We start from the raw sequence: 16,260 nt of genomic DNA, 5'->3' as shown, positions 1-16,260 counted from the left end.
TAATGGATGGGGAGCTGAAACGCTGCTGCATTGTCACAGATGACTGGGTTTTGGTCCAAAATGAAAAGCTTATTTTTCTCCAGGTCCCAGGTGGGAACAACCAGTGCCTGTCTGGAGTTACCCTGTCCCAGGAGGACACAATTCCAGAGCCAAACGCTGCCCATGAACCCACCAGGGCAGGGAGCAAGTGATGGGCATGAGGAGCCACAGATGTGGGTTGAAATCCTTTGCTGTTGAGCAAGGAGGGAGCAGAGCAAAGCTCCCACCCTGGTACCCACAAAGCCGCCTTGTCTGGGACCGGGAGGTGCTGCTTCCAAGGGGACATTAGGGGAGGATGATGCAGTATTTCATTGCTGATGGCTGGTGGAAACGCTGCCATTTCAGTGCATGGTTTTGGAAACACTGCCAGGAGGAGGCTGGAAAATCAGCCTCACCTTGGGGATGCTCCTCCAAGGAAAGGTAATGCATGGTGGGATCCAAAGCAGCACCCGGTTCAAACCCTGTGGCTGAATACATGGTTTGAAGGTAAGGGAAATAGCTGAATACACAGAAATAAAGGTATTTCACAAGAAAACAGCCCCTCCAGGAGCAGCTGCAGCCTCCCTGCCTTAGGGGCAGGGGGGATTTTTGATTGCCCTCCCATTGATTGACCATGGAGATGCTCAGTGCTGTGTTTCCAACAACAGATACATGGGAATTCATTGAGAGCCAGACAGCTCTGGGGGGCTTTGAGATGGTTTGGAAGACCAAATCTCAGCTTGCTCCCAATCAGCTGAAAGAAGCCCCCTCCAGCAGCCTCATCCCCCTGATGCGATGTCCCTGAGCATCACCAGCACTCAGGCAGCAGGTCTTCAACCCCCCTGTCTCCCTCCCCTGGCCCCATTCCAAACTCACTCCTATTAGTCCCATACCCAGTTTGGGTGTAATAGAGACAACAGCTTTGGGAAAGGGAGGAAACCCTTCAGGAGATCATGACTTATCTCACACCTCCTTGGAAGCGAGGAGACCCTGTGGATGGGCTCCAGACCTCTGGAGGATGAGCCCTTCTTGCAAGCACCTGGTTTTCCCACCCCTGCTGCCCTCTGGCTGCTTTACAGATCCTTGGTCCTAACCCTCACACCCTGCTGAGCCTTCAGACACCCAACTTATTGCTGCTTTATGCAATTAGAGGCTTTATTGCACTCAAGCATGGTCCAGACCCACCACCACCCAACCAAGGCATCATGACAGAAGAACCCCAACCAGCACAGAAACTGCCGATCCCACCAGGTTACATCTCTCCTGCTTCAAACAAATCATTCCTGTCCCTAATGGAAACAAACCATTCCTGTCTCAAGCTCCATTTGAACAGAAGATAAATCTGCCTGGACACACATGGGTGGGTTTTCTTTCTGCTTCGCAGTGTAGATCACAGCAGATGAAGAGCATCCCTTTGCTAGGGCGGGGGGACATGGCCACTCTTGGTGCATCATCTGCTACCATCAGGTGATGGTGTCATCCGGTTAAGGGTGTTTTGGGAAGAAGAAACAGCTCCATCCACACATGAGGCGTGAGCTGGGGCTTACCTGGTGATGATGGCGAGGTGGGGAGGGCTCATGCATGCTCCCATGAAGAGCACCACGTTCTCGTGCCGGGTCTGCCGGTACGCCATCACCTCCCTCTTGAAGGCCTTGAGCTGGTCCTCGTTGTCCCGCTCGATGTCGATGAGGCGGATGGCCACCTCCCCGTGCCAGCGGCCATGGAAGACCTGCCCGAAGCGGCCCTTGCCGATGAGCTCTCCGATCTCGAGCTGCTCGAAGGGGATGTCCCATTCCTGCAGGAAGATGCTGGTCTGGCTGGCCTTGCGCGGGAAGTTGCGCGCGGAGAGCAGCGAGAGGTTCATCTCTTCGAAGTCATCCTCGGACTCCTGCACCTCCTCGGGGCCCTCTTCATTCTGCCATGAGGCAAAAGGGAGCACGATAGAAACTGCACCCATGGAAGATACATGGGCAAGACCCCATTGATCCTCCTACTGCTTGTTCAGACCCGGAGAAACCAGGCAGGACCCTTCCAAAGGCAACCAGGGGGGAGAAACCCAGATTTACAGGGAGTCATTTATCTATTCCAGGGTTAGATGTAAGAGTGAGACACACCAGAGCCCTTAATTCATTCACCTGAAAGCAGCATTTCATCCTACCATGGCCAAGCTGTGCTCTGCTAATACAACTGCTCCCACCCTGGCGCTCCTGGTCCTCACAGAAGGCACCCCAGGATGGGTATGGCTTCTCCCTTCATCTTTTCCCTTAACTTTCCCCTTGTTTTTTTCCCTGTATCTGTTTAGTACAAGAACTAAAGCACCCATTAAAAGCTGCATCCCCATCCTCACCCCCCCCCCGCATCTCAGAAAAGCTCATTGAATTCTAAACCTGAGGGCAGACACGAAGCCCATGAGGGTCTCGCTTCATGGGGTGGGCACACGGATGCCTGGGCAGGGCCAGGCCTTGGCCATTAATTCGATCGTCAGCAATTTCATTGCACAGATGTTCAGCTTCTCTGGTTGCTGTGAAATGTGCCCCAGGACGTGTATAAAACAAAGGTCTGTTAAGCACAGGAGCAGGTCCTGCTGTCTCACCTCCGAGGTGGGCTCCACTTCAATTTGAAGCAATGGGTTTCCTTCCAGGCTGTTAAAAGGATGATTGCATTAGTGAAAACACAGATAGGTGGGGAGCACACGTGGGCATCGAGTCCTGCTTCCCACAGCATCACCGCACCGGATCTAAAGGGATGCAGGGGGAGAAGAACCAGGCTCGCTGCTCATATGGAGGAACAGCCCCTTCCAACCCACACCCCAGATGCCTCCAAGCCCAAGGACAGCTCTGGGTGCTCACATGGGAGCAGGGAGGATAACAGGGATGAGCAATATTCATTGCTGCATTAATTCATACAGGATGTGTGAAGTTCCAGGGTGGGTTTGGTAATGTGGGAGCATCATCTCCATCCCTCAAAGTGCACAGTGAGGAGGCTGCCTCAGCACCATGTGCCCTGGGAGGTGTCACCACAGGCTAACCCAGGGGAAGGGACAGATTTGCCCCCTTGCAGCTTTGGCCCATATCAAGGCAGCTCTGGGGCATGTGCTCATGGTGGTCTCCAAGGTCAGAATCATGTTCCCAACAAACACCAGCCAAAGCACAAGCACAGCTGATTGGTGAAGAAAATGGGGTTTTCAGTCATCTTTGAGAGGTGGAGGTTTCAAAGACCCTCCCTGCTGTAAGAACACCCAAATTCATTGGGTTTCCCAGCTCCCTGGGCCAGGGCTCCTCTTCTTCACTTCCACAGCACCTCCCAGCACCAGTGTATCACCATGCCCAACAGTTAACAGGGAACTGGGGGAATTCCGTGGGGAAGATCAGCTGGAGCAGCTTGGGTGGTTTTGGGCATAACATAGGGTATTATAAACTATTATGATCAATAACATAAATAACAGCATCCTTTCCCAGAAAGAGCAAGGATCACAGGAGAGGCGGAACACCCAGTGGTCCTGTGCATCCTATCCCATTCAATAGCCACTAAAGAACTATAAACCCCAGGAGATACATGGATACATCCACAAAAGGAGTCAATTCCAGTACTTCAATCCACATGGAAAACCCAGGGGATGCAGACGGCTTCTGCTGCCCATCACGATGCACGGGCAGCTGCAGGAGCAGCAGCTCCCTCCTCCTGCCTGCTCTTTAACCCAGGCACCAATAACTGTCTCCCGAGAGGCTGGTGTTTAACCCAGCCAAGGCCAGGATAAGCTCAGTGCCTCTGTTCCAACCATCCTATGGCCCTTTGGTTGGCAGTGGGGTGAGCAAGAGGGGAATCACTGATTTCATATACTGAAAGCTATTTTCCCATAGAATCCTGCCAGCTCTACACCAAACACCTTGCAAAAAACACCCCAAAAACCTCCAAAAGGCTTTGGATTCACCACATTGCCATTAATTCCCAGGCTAGCAGCACTGACAGAGGCTCCATCCCCATCCCTCCCACTGCCTCTCCCAGAGGTGGGATCCATTGGATCCTCAGCAGTTACCAATGCAGTTTGGAGAGGATGGGGAAGGCAGACACAAACACATCATAAACCTGAAGCAAGACCCTGTCTGTTAAACTGCTGTCTTGGAACAGCCTTCCAAAGGGCATGTATCTAAAGGATCAGCAAGCAACAGTGAAGTGAAAAGTGGGGCAGAGGCATGAAGACCTTGGTGAATGCTGGGATCAGCAGAGCAGCTCAGACTTGACCTGCCAGGGAGAGCTGGTCCTAATGGCAATGAGATACTGCATTGCCAAACTGACTTCAGTGCAAAGTTTGTTGGACTTGAAACCATCCCAGGCAGGGCTGCAAGAACCATCTTTATTAAAACTGTCTCAAAGGCCTGGTTCCCTGCTTATAATTCATCATAGAGTCATGGAATGGTTTGGGTTGGAAGGGACCTTATAGCTCCTCCAGCTCCAACTTATGCGATGGGCAGGGACCATTTCCACTGGAGCAGCTGCTCCAAGCCCCTGTGTCCAACCTGGCCTTGAACACTGCCAGGGATGGGGCAGACACAGCTTCTCTGGGCACCCTGTGCCAGCGCCTCAGCACCCTCACAGGGAACAGCTTCTGCCTAAGAGCTCACCTCAGTCTCCCCTGTTCTGGCAGGTTCAAGCCATTCCCCTTGGCCTGTCCCTACAGGCCCTTGTCCCAAGCCTCTCTCCAGGTTTCCTGCAGCCCCTTTAGGCACTGGAGCTGCTCTCAGGTCTCCCCTTCAGGAGCCTTCTCTTGTCCAGGCTGCCCCAGCCCAGCTCTCTCAGCCTGGCTCCAGAGCAGAGCTGCTCCAGCCCTCGCAGCAGCTCCATGGCCTCCTCTGCACTCGCTCCAACTGCTCTATGTTTAGTAAAAGATTCATCTCTTGGGCTTGGTTTCTCAGACCAAAAGTCATTTCTATTCCCGATGGTGAAGCACTGGGCACGTGCGTTGCTGTGGTCATCAATCAGTCCCCTGCCCTTTCCTTTCAACTTTTCTCCTCTGTGAGACACAAACCAGAGCTGTGAGCTGGGTTAGGGCAGCAGGAGCATCCCTGACCATCCACCTCAACAGCCCAAAAGGTATCCCTGAGGCCAGTCTGGTCCTGCAGAGCCAGGGGAGCGCCCATGGGTGCCTGGAGGAGGCGCGGAGCAAAGGATGCTCTGCATGGGGAGGGGAAGGTGATGTTAAAGCAAGAGGAAGGGAGGCACTCACATGGGGTTGGAGTTGACGGGGTGGAGGATCACCTGCGGTGCTCGGGTCGGTGTCTCAGGCACCACATCTGGAGAGGAGAGAGCAGAATAAGAGCAGGTTGGAGGCACAAGGAGCCCTTTCAGTGCTGAAAACCTCCCTTCCTAGAAGCCTGGAATGGTTTGGGTTGGAAGGGTCCTTAAAGCTCATCTAAAGGGACCTTAAAGCTCATACTTAGGTCCAATTTAGTTACCCTCCTAGCTATAGCTGGCTGTAACTCTGGGCCGTCCAGCCCTGCAATAATATAGTGGTTTGGGGGAGAAATCTCACCACCTTGCACACATCCAGGGGTTAGAAGAGCCAGCCATGCACCCACCTTCCCAAGGGATAGCACAGCACCCTGCCTTCGAAGAGGCTTACCTGGGAAAATGAACTGCTGCTTGTACTTGTAGTAATGGGAAGCTGGAAAAGAGAAAAGGGGAGTTAAAAACCAGCCCACAGGGGCAGACATTGGAGAGGCTCCAGCCTGCACCATGGAACACCATGGAGGTGGTTCCAGATGGAGGGTCTGGGTCCCCTCCATCTCCTCCATCCCCATCTCTCTGGAGGATGCAACCATGATGGCACACATGGTGCCAAATCAGGACCGGGCTCCCATCCAGCCTTCAGGAACCACTTGGCATGATGGAGACAATGAAAGGATGCTCAGGCATTGGAACAGGCTGCCCAGGGCAGAGCTGCAGTCACCATCCCTGCAAGTGCTCACACAGCATGGAGATGAGGCCTCACTGCCATGGGTTAGAGGTGGCCTTGGCAATGCTGGGAATGGTTGGACTGGATGAGCTTAAAGGGGTTTTCCAGCCCAGCTGATTCTGCCCACTTTTGCCCGATCCAGCCCATCTAAGTGTGTGTTTTGTGTGCATTTCTGCCATGCTGTGGAGCAGTGACCTTCCTGCCTGCTCCTGCTGCACTGAATGGCCCCCTGGGGACCACTGCCCAAAGGCAGTGCTGCAGGAGGGCTCTGGGTGCTGGTACCCTCCATTATCTCCCTACCACCAGTAGGCAAAGCCCAAGAGCTGGTCACAGGTATGAAGCAAGGCAGAGCTGCTGAGGTTGGCACCCGCTCACAGGACACCTCCTTAAGCTTCAAGAGCCCAAAAGCTGTTCCTCAGCTTCAAGACCCTGAAGAGTGACCCCAGCTCTGCAGCAGGACCCCTGAGCCAGGATCAAAGGAGCCTCGAAGGTGATTCTGGCAGAAGGAGGTCACCTTTGTGCACCTTCCAAGCTCAAATCCCATTCCCCAAGATGCCTGTTTGGATGAGATGAGCCACGGACAGCATCCCGCAAGGGGGGATGAAAGCGGTGACTCCTGCTTTGTGTCACACCAGGTCCTGTTTGCCACAGGGCTCTGCTCATCACAGGCATGGAAGCAGGGAGCAGTGACCCCGCTGAGTGATGGGGTCTGACCCTGCCCTGCTCCATTCCTGCTGGGCGGACAAGGAGCTCCCGGTGCTGTGGCAGTGGTGCAATGACAGCACGTCCATAAGGAGATGCTGCTGCCCACTATGGGGTTGCTTCTGTGGTTTGTGCTTTAAGCAACATGAAATAACATCTCAGATGACCTGCAGGGAGGTGTCTGCTCCACCAGTGGTGCACGATGGGGTCACCAAATGCTGGATCCTGTCTCTTCCCCCAGACCCATGCAGGGTCCAGGGCTTGGGGATTTGAATCCCTGCAAGCCTGACTACCACACTGGGGAGACATCAGGCATCAGGACACCTAGGCAAAGGCTGAAGCACCATGAACCCAGTTAAACTGGCACAGAACCCTTTTGGCAGGCGTTCTGTAGAGTCTTCTCCCAGCACTTGGAGGTGCCTGACTTTGAGAGCAGGGGATAATGCATGATATATAATACGATTATAATATGTATTATATAATTATAATATATAATACGATATTATATCCTAATTAGAATTATAATATATAATACAATTCCCTCCTTAACAGTTGGATTCAGCTGCTCCTTGGGTTGCTCAGTGCTTCCTCACAGCTCCTCCACTGTCTCCCTCATGCTCCCCAACATCCCAGGCATTCCAGGGACCTGTGTGCAGCTGCAGCGTCTCCAGGTATGTGCTGTTTGCCTTCCTATTGGACCAGTTTAGGGATGCAGGACCCTCCCAGATGCTGCCCCATCAAAGGGCACAGAGCAAACAGGGGTCACCAGGCACTAGTGCTTCAGCATCTCGAGATGGGTCGGGGCCATGGCTCCCCTCCTCTCCCCTCACCAGGCTCTTTTTGGGAAGGGCTGAAGGGACAGATGGGTGGATGAGGCCACCAGAGACACCCGGCCCTGCTAGGTGTGATGCTGAGACATTCCCTCCGGGAAGGGACCTTCCCTGGAGCAGCAGCACTGCGCCAAGGACATCCCAAAGGCAGCAGCGCTGGGTCAGCCTCTGGCACACCCTCAGGCTACAGGAGCTTTTTTATCCTTCTGATGGAACTCCTGTGTCCTGCAGTCAAATTGCCTCTTCCACCATTCCTGAAGAGACTGAGCTGCAGGAAAAGATGGGTCCCATGTACCCAGGCAAGACTCAGTGGGACAAGCTGTATCAGATACCCTCAGCATCAGCTACACCCCACTATCACCCCACGCACACTGCCATAAGCCTGTCACCCCAAAGACACAGCAAAACCAACCCAAGTTACCCTTGTAGAGGGGTAAGACCTTGTTTCCCATTTGCTGTTGAGGCAATACAGGGGCACACAGTTTCATGCCTGGGAAGGTTTCTGTAGCCTCAAGCACATCAGGAGGAGATGCTGTGATGGCTCCATCCTTGGAGGTTTCAAGACCAAACTGCATCAAGCCTCCATCTCTGACCCTGCTCGAAGCAGGAGGTTTGACTAAAGACTCCCAAGCTCCCACCCAACCTGAACCCATCTTTGCTGCTCATTTCTGCTCCCAGCTTTCCCCATCCCAGGGTAAGTCCGGAGCAGGCATCAGCAGCACCAGACCCTTATCCCAGGAGCAGATGCCGAGGGGAGGATACAGTACCTGGCAAGTTGAACTGCTTCTGCTGGCGTGGGCACTGCGGGGATGGGTGCAGGGGGGATGGGGGGGTGGCACTGGGTGGCAGCGGTGGGGCTGGCGAGGAGGGTGTGGAGGAGGTGGTGGATGAGGGGTTGCTGCTGGAGTCTGGCTGGTAGGGCACCGGGATGTGGTCCTGCAGGACATGGGGAAGGAGAGAAGAGAGGAGTCAGTGGGAGCAGTGCACCCCAAGGTGCTCCGGTGCTGAGGACATGGGTGACAATTCAGGGCTACGCAGGTCATCCCAGTCCCCTATTGCCAAAAGTCCTAGAAAACAACCGGAGCCACAGCCTGGCCTTTTCCAAAGCTGTATTCACAGTTTGCACCAGAAACGGGGCTCCTTTGCCAGCCCTTCCCTGCTGCACACCCACACTGAAGGCTGGGGATGGCCATCAAGACCAGAGCTGGGGGCCACATCCCTGGGCTTGGTCCCTAAAGGCATCAAGGAGCTGGTATCTCCAGCTGACCTCCTTCAAGCCAAGCACCCAGTGCATTGCTCAGAGCACTGAGGTGGAGCTGAGAGGATCAGTCAGCACATTCCAAGCCATTCCTGGCCCTTCATCAACCCTTCCTAATCAAGGCAAGGGTGGCAGCTTCAGGTGTGCATCTGCAGGCTCACTGTGATGGGGGAGAAAGCACCAGCTGGGAGCAAACAGGGAGCAGAACCCACCTGGATATCTTAGATCTGAGAAAGGAAAACTGAGGCCACCTTGCTCATCACCTTGCTGCCCAATGAGACACTTGATGGGGCCTGGCCTTCAGCAGCACTGAGGACTGCACCTCCCAACCCATAGCAAGATCCCTCCAAGGCTAGAAAACCCTCACCAGCCTCCCCCAGACTGATTTGGTTTAGATGAGCTGGGCTTTCAGAAAACCCACATTCATTCCATATAGACCATCCTGACACACAGGAGGGTCACGGGTAGATAAATCACTTTTTAAGCCCAATGCTGAAGGCCACTGAACAATGAATTGTCAATGGTATTCACAGAGAATGGGGTATCTCTAAGGAAATGCTTCCAGAAACATCCAAGTAAGAAGTGGATCTTGTTGCATAAAGCGTATTCATAGAGGAGACTGTAACCAGAATGGGAGTGCTCAGGTTAAAACTGAATATAAATACATCTATATGATGTTGAGCATCATCACTCTGTGGTTAGAGGAAAGCTAAGGTGAAAGGACTGCGTGACAGAGGTGGAGAAAGAGGGCTGATGCCCTTCTCACCCAAAGCCTTTAGCAGAGCTGAGTCACTTCCCTGCTGCCCTCTCATAAATGCAACAAATCACTGGAAGGACAGGCACTAAGAGGGAAAACGCAGCTCTATTTCTTCTGAATACCTGCAGTAGCTCTTCAGCCTCAAAAAGCCATTTGCACCACCCCTACACAGCAACAACAGAGCAGACCATTACTCATACACTAAGGATGTCCTAGGAGATTTAGGTTTATAAACTGCATCCTTAGAGCATCACCTGGTACCCAGCCTGCGCCGAGAGCCAGAGGATGCTGAGGAGCTGGGGATGCTGCCAGGCTGTGGGAAGCCAGGGTTTTCACATCCTCTTCCCCATCACAACAAGGATTTCCCTCGCTTTGAGTGCTTCCAGCCTGCAAACTCCTCACCATGCTCTGCCTCCAGCTGCCCATAGGGAATCTCCCACTGAAGGCAAAAGAACCCACACCAGGTCTATTGCTATTAATGCAGGGCAGGAGCAAGCATGGTGCACGCTCAGGTCCGGCTTTGCCACGGACACAATCAAATTCTGGGCTTCTTTAATTTGTAACAATAAATTTGTCATTTGTGGAAGTCTCAGGTGGTAGCAGAGGCCTCAAACCACCCCAAATGCAGCTTAGCTCTGGAGGCTGAGAGGCTACAATGCAGCAAGAGCAGTGGGGGACAGGGTGCTCTGAAGGTGCTGATCCCATCTGATAGTGAAAGGAAATAACCTCAGCAGGTACAATTCACACTGGGAAACCCAAAGGAAACCATCACAGCCTATCCTGCCTCCACACCAAGCACACCCTTGCTTTGCTCCTTGAATTAGCATGGTCCATGGGATTGTTCTTGGTTTAAGGCCCCAAGCAGGTTTCTAGGCAGCACCTACCCATACACTGGCACCCACATCAGCCCCATAGCAGTGGGTGTGCATGGAGACCCATGGAGACACCTACAAAGCCTGGTCCTGGGAGATGGCTATGGGGCTGGAAGATGCCCTATCCAGGAGATAACCCACCAGTCCCCTCCTGCCCCAGCCACAAGGTCAGGGCACGGTCCCTTTTGCTCTTAAATTCCTTTAGGAATTACTCTGCAAGCCTTGCTCCCACCCAGCAAACAGGATTGATGTTCCTAAAGGATGTGTCCGGTAAAGCTGTGGCTCCTCATGCAAGGAGCATCCCTGTTGGGAAATGTGGAGGGAGGCAAAGCCTGAGCTGGGCTGCTCAGACCATGCCTTGTCTGCAGGACTGCAGCTGCATGCACAGGACCACCAAAGGCTGCAGGTATTTGGGCAGCCCAGGGCTGGACCCAGCAGGGACAGGCAGGAAGAGGGTGCTGAGGGCTCACCTTGTTGAGTTTGTTGGTTTTGGGGAGCGTTTGGCTGACGTGCAGGTCCGAAAACCGGGGGGGTTTGCGCAAGGGGTTGTTGATATCGCAGGGCACCGACTCTGTCCGGACTAACCTTGCTGGATTAAGAAGGGAGAGAGGGGAGAAGGGGATGGAGAGGAAGGGGAGAGAGATGGAGACACATCAAAGCTCCAAAGGGACACGTTGAGGTCACCCTGTGCTTGCAAACTGCTATGGAATCGCAAGCCCCAGCAGCACCTCCGGCCACTGACATGAGCCCCAGGACCAGCCTTTGGGCTCCCCCCTGCAGCCAGGATACAACCAAACCCCACCAGGACATGGGGGGCTTAAAGCCCTTGGTGTCAGGATGCAAACTGCACCCTTCTCCTCTTGCCAAGGGGCTGCATTTCGGGAGGCTCAGCATCTGCCACAGCCCCCCTGTGTCCTGAAGAGCATCAGGAGGAGGCACCATCCTCTTCCTCCCTGCAGTTCTTTGGGATGAGGGGAAGGAGCTGGCTCAGAGCATCCTGCTCTCAGCAGGGAGATTCTGGTGGGAGGGAAAGCCAGCCTCCAGCCTGGGGGACTCAGGAAGGGGCTGACTGCAAGGCATTATATTTAAGAGCTTGTTTTGGTGGGGGCCATTTCACCGATGTTGAGGCCACCCCAAAGCCACGCGGCTCCTTGCTCTCATGCTAAAACACACAGTGGGCATCTCTGCCCCTTGCAGTATTGCAGGCTGTAATTTCTGCCCATCCCAGCATGTAGGATGTTGCTTTCCCTGCTTCCTGATAAGGTTTTGCAGCTGCTCAGAGCATGACATGGGGGTCTTCAACCCAAATCTGCCACAAGCAAGGGCATGGGGGTCAGAGCAGAGGCTGCAAAATTGCACCTCTCTTAGCCACAGCATCCCCAATCTCCCTGCGAGGTGCCACCAGTGCAATGCATCTCCCTATAATGAAACCAAGGAGCACGTTTGTGGTGGTGTTGAACACAGAGTAGCAGCCTTAAGAGCTCAGAACTGAAGGCAATGGAAATCGGAAGCGTTTCCCTTAGGTGGTCACAGTCCTTTGGCCTTTGGGGAGCCAAAACTCTGGAAGAAAAGAGGTGGGAAGCGGCGCCCGTCGTCCTGCTGCCGAGTTCTCCCTCCTCCGCGGGGTGAGGACGGGCTCTCCGGGAGAAGAGCGGGGTAAAGCAGCTCCGAAAGCACCACGAACATCCTCAGGGCCACATCCCCGTGATGGGGACCCCCATGCACCGAGATGCCGCATCCACCCTAAGCTCTGAACGGTAGCAAAAGGCTAAAACCTGTTGCACTTACCCCGTGCGGTGGGGAATCTGAAAAGAAAAGGAGGCAGGGGAAGGGTGGGTGGAAGTGGTTTGCAATGCAAATCTGCCTCGCCCCGCACGGCTCGTCTCCCTACAAGCGGAAAAAACGGTGGGTAACGTCTCCATGGAAAGCCCGAGCGGTTCGGGAGCCTCCGGCACAGCAAGGAGCAGGCTCCCGAATCGCCCAGGGGGCAGCTGGGATGTTCTACCCGCTGGCAGCGTCCGCGGAGGCAGAAGGAAGAAGGAAGGTCCTTACCTCCGCGGTGGATGATCAGCAGGTGACACGGAGGGGCCTCTTTGGTGCATTTGTTGTGGCACTTGAGCCTAGAGGAGAACAGAGGAAAAGGTGTGAGGAGAGAGGGGTTAAGGAGCATCATGGCACGGGCGGAGGGATGCAGATGGGAGCATCACTGCGGATCAAGGACCATTTCCGCACCCGGGAAGGTGACTTGGTGCTGTGCATAGCCCCTGAGTGTCCGCTCCTATAGGCAAACCTTGCCAGATCCCTGCAGCTTGCCCTGAGGAATAACCACAATTCCCAAGCAGCTTCCCAGGCTGGAGGCACAGGCGTAAGAAGTGGTCCATAGTGTAAATCCCAGAGCATCAAGGGGGTTGGCTGGGAGGATGCAGAGGCCAATGAAAGCCATGGCAAGTGCATGATGGAGGGATGCAGGAGCCCCAAACCTGGGGTGATGCTCAGCTCCAGAGGAACCAGGCACCCAGCAACCAGCTTGAGGATGGCCAATATTGTCACTTGTGCCAGGCTTGGCTGAAAGAACAGGAGCAGAGACTGGAGCTCTGGGGAAAGCCCTGACCACCATTCACTAGCACTGCTTCCTGGTCTCTTTGGCTCCCAGTGAATCCCTGCCATTTTGCCCTCCTCTCCTCACTTTAATACCAGGACATTCAATGAGAGCATTTATGACCAGGTTGAATATTCTGCAGGAGTCTATGGAGGTCTTCACCCCTGGGTCATGCATAGAGACATGAGCAGGCTCCTGCCTCCCCCAAATCTGCCTTAATAAGGGATGGAAAAGAGTCTCCACCTCCTGCTCTACCCTAGTGAAGTGGTGGGAGCCACAAGGGAAGAGGCAAAAAGGAGGCAAGGATTGAAAAAAACCAAGGGTAAAGGATGAAAAAAGACTGCAGCTCCAAGTCAATGAGCTGGGTAATGAAAATTCAGGAACTGTGCATGTTAGCTTTTATTACAGAACCATTCCTAGAGGGAAAGGCAGAGATTAATTTGCTATTGGAGACCTGGGGGGGGTTGGGGTCTGTTTGTTTGCTTTACCTGCTTGTTTCCCTCCTGTTCCTGGGGAAAGTTGGGGAACCTGAGCACTTCCCATTCCCTTCTTACAATCTGCGCACTCCCCATTCCCTCTAACTTCTTACAACCAGGGAACTGCTTTGCTTCTTTCCTGAGTGACTACAGGCAGCAGGATCAACACAGAGCCAGAGCATCACAGGGGCAGGTCCTGCATCCCTCCTGCATGGGGACCAGCCCTGGGCAGGCAGAGCAGGCAGGCAGCAAAGCCTCCAGTTGCTTGAGCATTGAATGCAATCGGAATCCCCACTTTAATATCTATGTATTTGATAATATCACTTCCAGAAAACCATCATCAACCGCAGAGTAATGGGGCATTTCTTGTCCACATTTTAATCCCAATTTGCTAATTCATCAGCATTTAATCAATGGCAACAGCGATCGTTATCACTTCATAGCTCCAGCTAACTCAGTTACTCACGGTCAATCAGCTTATTCCCAGCACTCATCCCTAGAAAAGGCAATCCTGTCTCCAGAAGCAGCTTTTCTAAGTGCTGATGGCTGCAGGATACCATGTAAGAGCTGGGCTCTGCCAGGCTGGGATTTAAAGCAGTAGAGGCAGCCTCTGTGCCCCACTCTTTATCCAGCCCTATCCAACTTCACAGCCAGCACAGCCTTTCTCTGTTACTTTACAGCTGCTTGGGATGGGTTGGCTCCTTGGTGCCATGACATTGCCAGGAAACAGAGGCTCCCAAGCCTTTTGCTGCTGCAAAAACAGAGGATACAGCCCCAGGCTATGGATAAAACCCATCTGATGCCCAGAGCTACCCTTGATGCTCCTGACAGAGCTGCTCCCAGCCCCTGGTCCAGCCCATCCCTCCCATTCTCTCCTGTAGATAACTTCACAGGTAACCCGATAGCGTGTATCTAAAGCCAGGCCAAGGATGGAGGTGAGCAGGGAGGCTGCCAGGATCCAACTCGGAGCTCTGGAGCTGAGGTCTGGTGAGCAGCATCCTCCTCAAGGACCCCACTCCCATCCCCAGCACACAGCCTCAGCCCCATTTTAGGGTGCTCTTCACCCAGTTTCATGCCTCACTACAGCATCCTATGAGGATGAGCTGGAGAGAGGCTCGTTGCTTTCCCCATGCCTGTGCCCCTGCTTGGCTGCAGCAGTAAAACCCCAGTTATCCCCATCCCAACAGGAAGGAGCAGCCCCACAGCTCCAGCCCCACGCCGTACTTGCAGTTCTTGCATTTTAAGCCGAACAACATTCCTTTCCCGCAGACGGTGCAGGTCTGAGACATCCAGTACTTGGTGGAAAACCTGAGGAGAGGGACATGGAGAGTGGCCAGAGAGAGAAGGAGCTGATCCACCCCATCCGTGCTCCTGCAGGAACAGCTCCCAAGTTTCCCTTAATTCCCAAGCCCTGATTTATCCTTTCCTGGCTGCCTTTGCGGGTGTTGAGGCATCATTCTAGGGGTTCCAAAGCACAAATCTGAGCTCCCCCTTGTGCAGAACGGAGACCAAACTGGCCAGGATGGGCATTAGGCACTGGTTGGGTGCAGCTCCCCATCTCTACCATGGCCAGAGCTCCCAAAACACCCCCTGCCCTGGGACCCCAGGGTTTCAATCCATTGGAGAAGCTTCTGCCCCATCGAATAGCAGAACCATGGCTATTTCTAGAACTTCCCCTTCTTAAGCTAGATATGGAAGGGCAATAATCCAGAGATGGGAAATGTGCTGAAGGTTGGCAAGGTCATGGATAATACATGGCTTTTATTGACAGCAGCTCTGGCTTTATCTAAACCAGATCTGAACCCCAATGGAATTTCAGTGGGCTTCAAGGGCAGCACAGCCCAGCATAGGGAACTGGGGTAACAGCCTCGACCCCCCCCTTCTGAACCAGGGATGGAAAGGGAGATGCTCATCGCTGGCATCGGGAGATTCCCTGGTTGGGTACCTGTGTTTTATGGAGTTTCCTAGATCTCGACGGGGGATCTGCGGGGACCAGCGAGGCACTGACAGCGTATCTGCAGGAGAGGAGAGACAAGGAAAACCATCAGGTGGTGACAAGGGTGGCAGCCACAGTTCCGGCTTTGTGCCAGGGGAGCAAGGGATGCACACAATAACGAGAGGTTTGCCCAGTATTTCCCCTTAGACATGATACCTTTCTGGAAAGCAAGAGGTCTCTGCCCTTGTGCTTGGGTCTGCAGGACACTGGAGTCTCCTGCTCCCCCCATCATAACCCTCAGCACCTACTTTGGATCAAAGAGAGAGGTGCAAGGCAATGCACCCACCCCATGGGTGCTGCATCCATGTGCACACAGAGGGGGGATGCGAAGCTGTCAGAGCCACATCCGGATACCCAAACAAGAAAGGGAAAACGAAGGTGAAGCTGCATCCTTTATTAACAAGCCACCGCATCTTGCGGTCACGGCTGAAGAAAGGCAATTTAACTGGGCTTCAAGGAGAAGAACAAAGTGAAAAGCAGCCTCAGCAGTCTCCCAGGGGAAAAGGAGGGAGCAGAAGGAGTAGCAGGACCCTGGCTGGGTAAAGAAGAAGAGAGAAGTTCATTAGTGCCCACTGGAGCAGGCACAGCCATGCTTGGGCTCCACATCCCCCTCCAGCCTCAGCAAGGGTACAGACCCTGCTCCTCCTCCTCTGCCATGGGAGAGGTGCTGCCCGCAGGCTGCCAGCAGTGGAGCTGTGCCAGGGATTCAAAGGCTGGATCTTCAATAAGGGCTTCCAGAGGTTTCCCGGGCACCAGCAACCAGCCCCATCACGGATCCGAGCCCAGCCGTTTGCTCAGC

At 53.9% G+C, this 16,260-nt stretch overlaps 1 protein-coding gene across 1 annotated transcript in view; it reads right to left on the bottom strand.

The window, feature by feature from the left end:
- Nucleotides 1-16,260, bottom strand: part of KSR2 (kinase suppressor of ras 2) — a 74,681-nt gene that overhangs the window by 23,335 nt on the left and 35,086 nt on the right. The window contains exons 6-14 of the mRNA XM_034068471.1: nt 15,411-15,480; nt 14,690-14,773; nt 12,443-12,510; nt 10,861-10,985; nt 8,271-8,439; nt 5,639-5,680; nt 5,243-5,309; nt 2,612-2,660; nt 1,566-1,933 (exon numbers count right to left, since the gene is read on the bottom strand). Coding sequence (XP_033924362.1) covers nt 1,566-1,933; nt 2,612-2,660; nt 5,243-5,309; nt 5,639-5,680; nt 8,271-8,439; nt 10,861-10,985; nt 12,443-12,510; nt 14,690-14,773; nt 15,411-15,480 — 1,042 coding nt within the window. The remainder of the gene's footprint in view (nt 1-1,565; nt 1,934-2,611; nt 2,661-5,242; nt 5,310-5,638; nt 5,681-8,270; nt 8,440-10,860; nt 10,986-12,442; nt 12,511-14,689; nt 14,774-15,410; nt 15,481-16,260) is intronic.

The sequence above is a fragment of the Melopsittacus undulatus genome, chromosome 12, assembly GCF_012275295.1.
Source record: "Melopsittacus undulatus isolate bMelUnd1 chromosome 12, bMelUnd1.mat.Z, whole genome shotgun sequence".
In the NCBI taxonomy this organism is placed as follows: Eukaryota; Metazoa; Chordata; class Aves; order Psittaciformes; family Psittaculidae; genus Melopsittacus; species Melopsittacus undulatus.
Note: the sequence above shows the minus strand (reverse complement) of the source record. Positions and strands in the feature narration are given on the sequence as shown.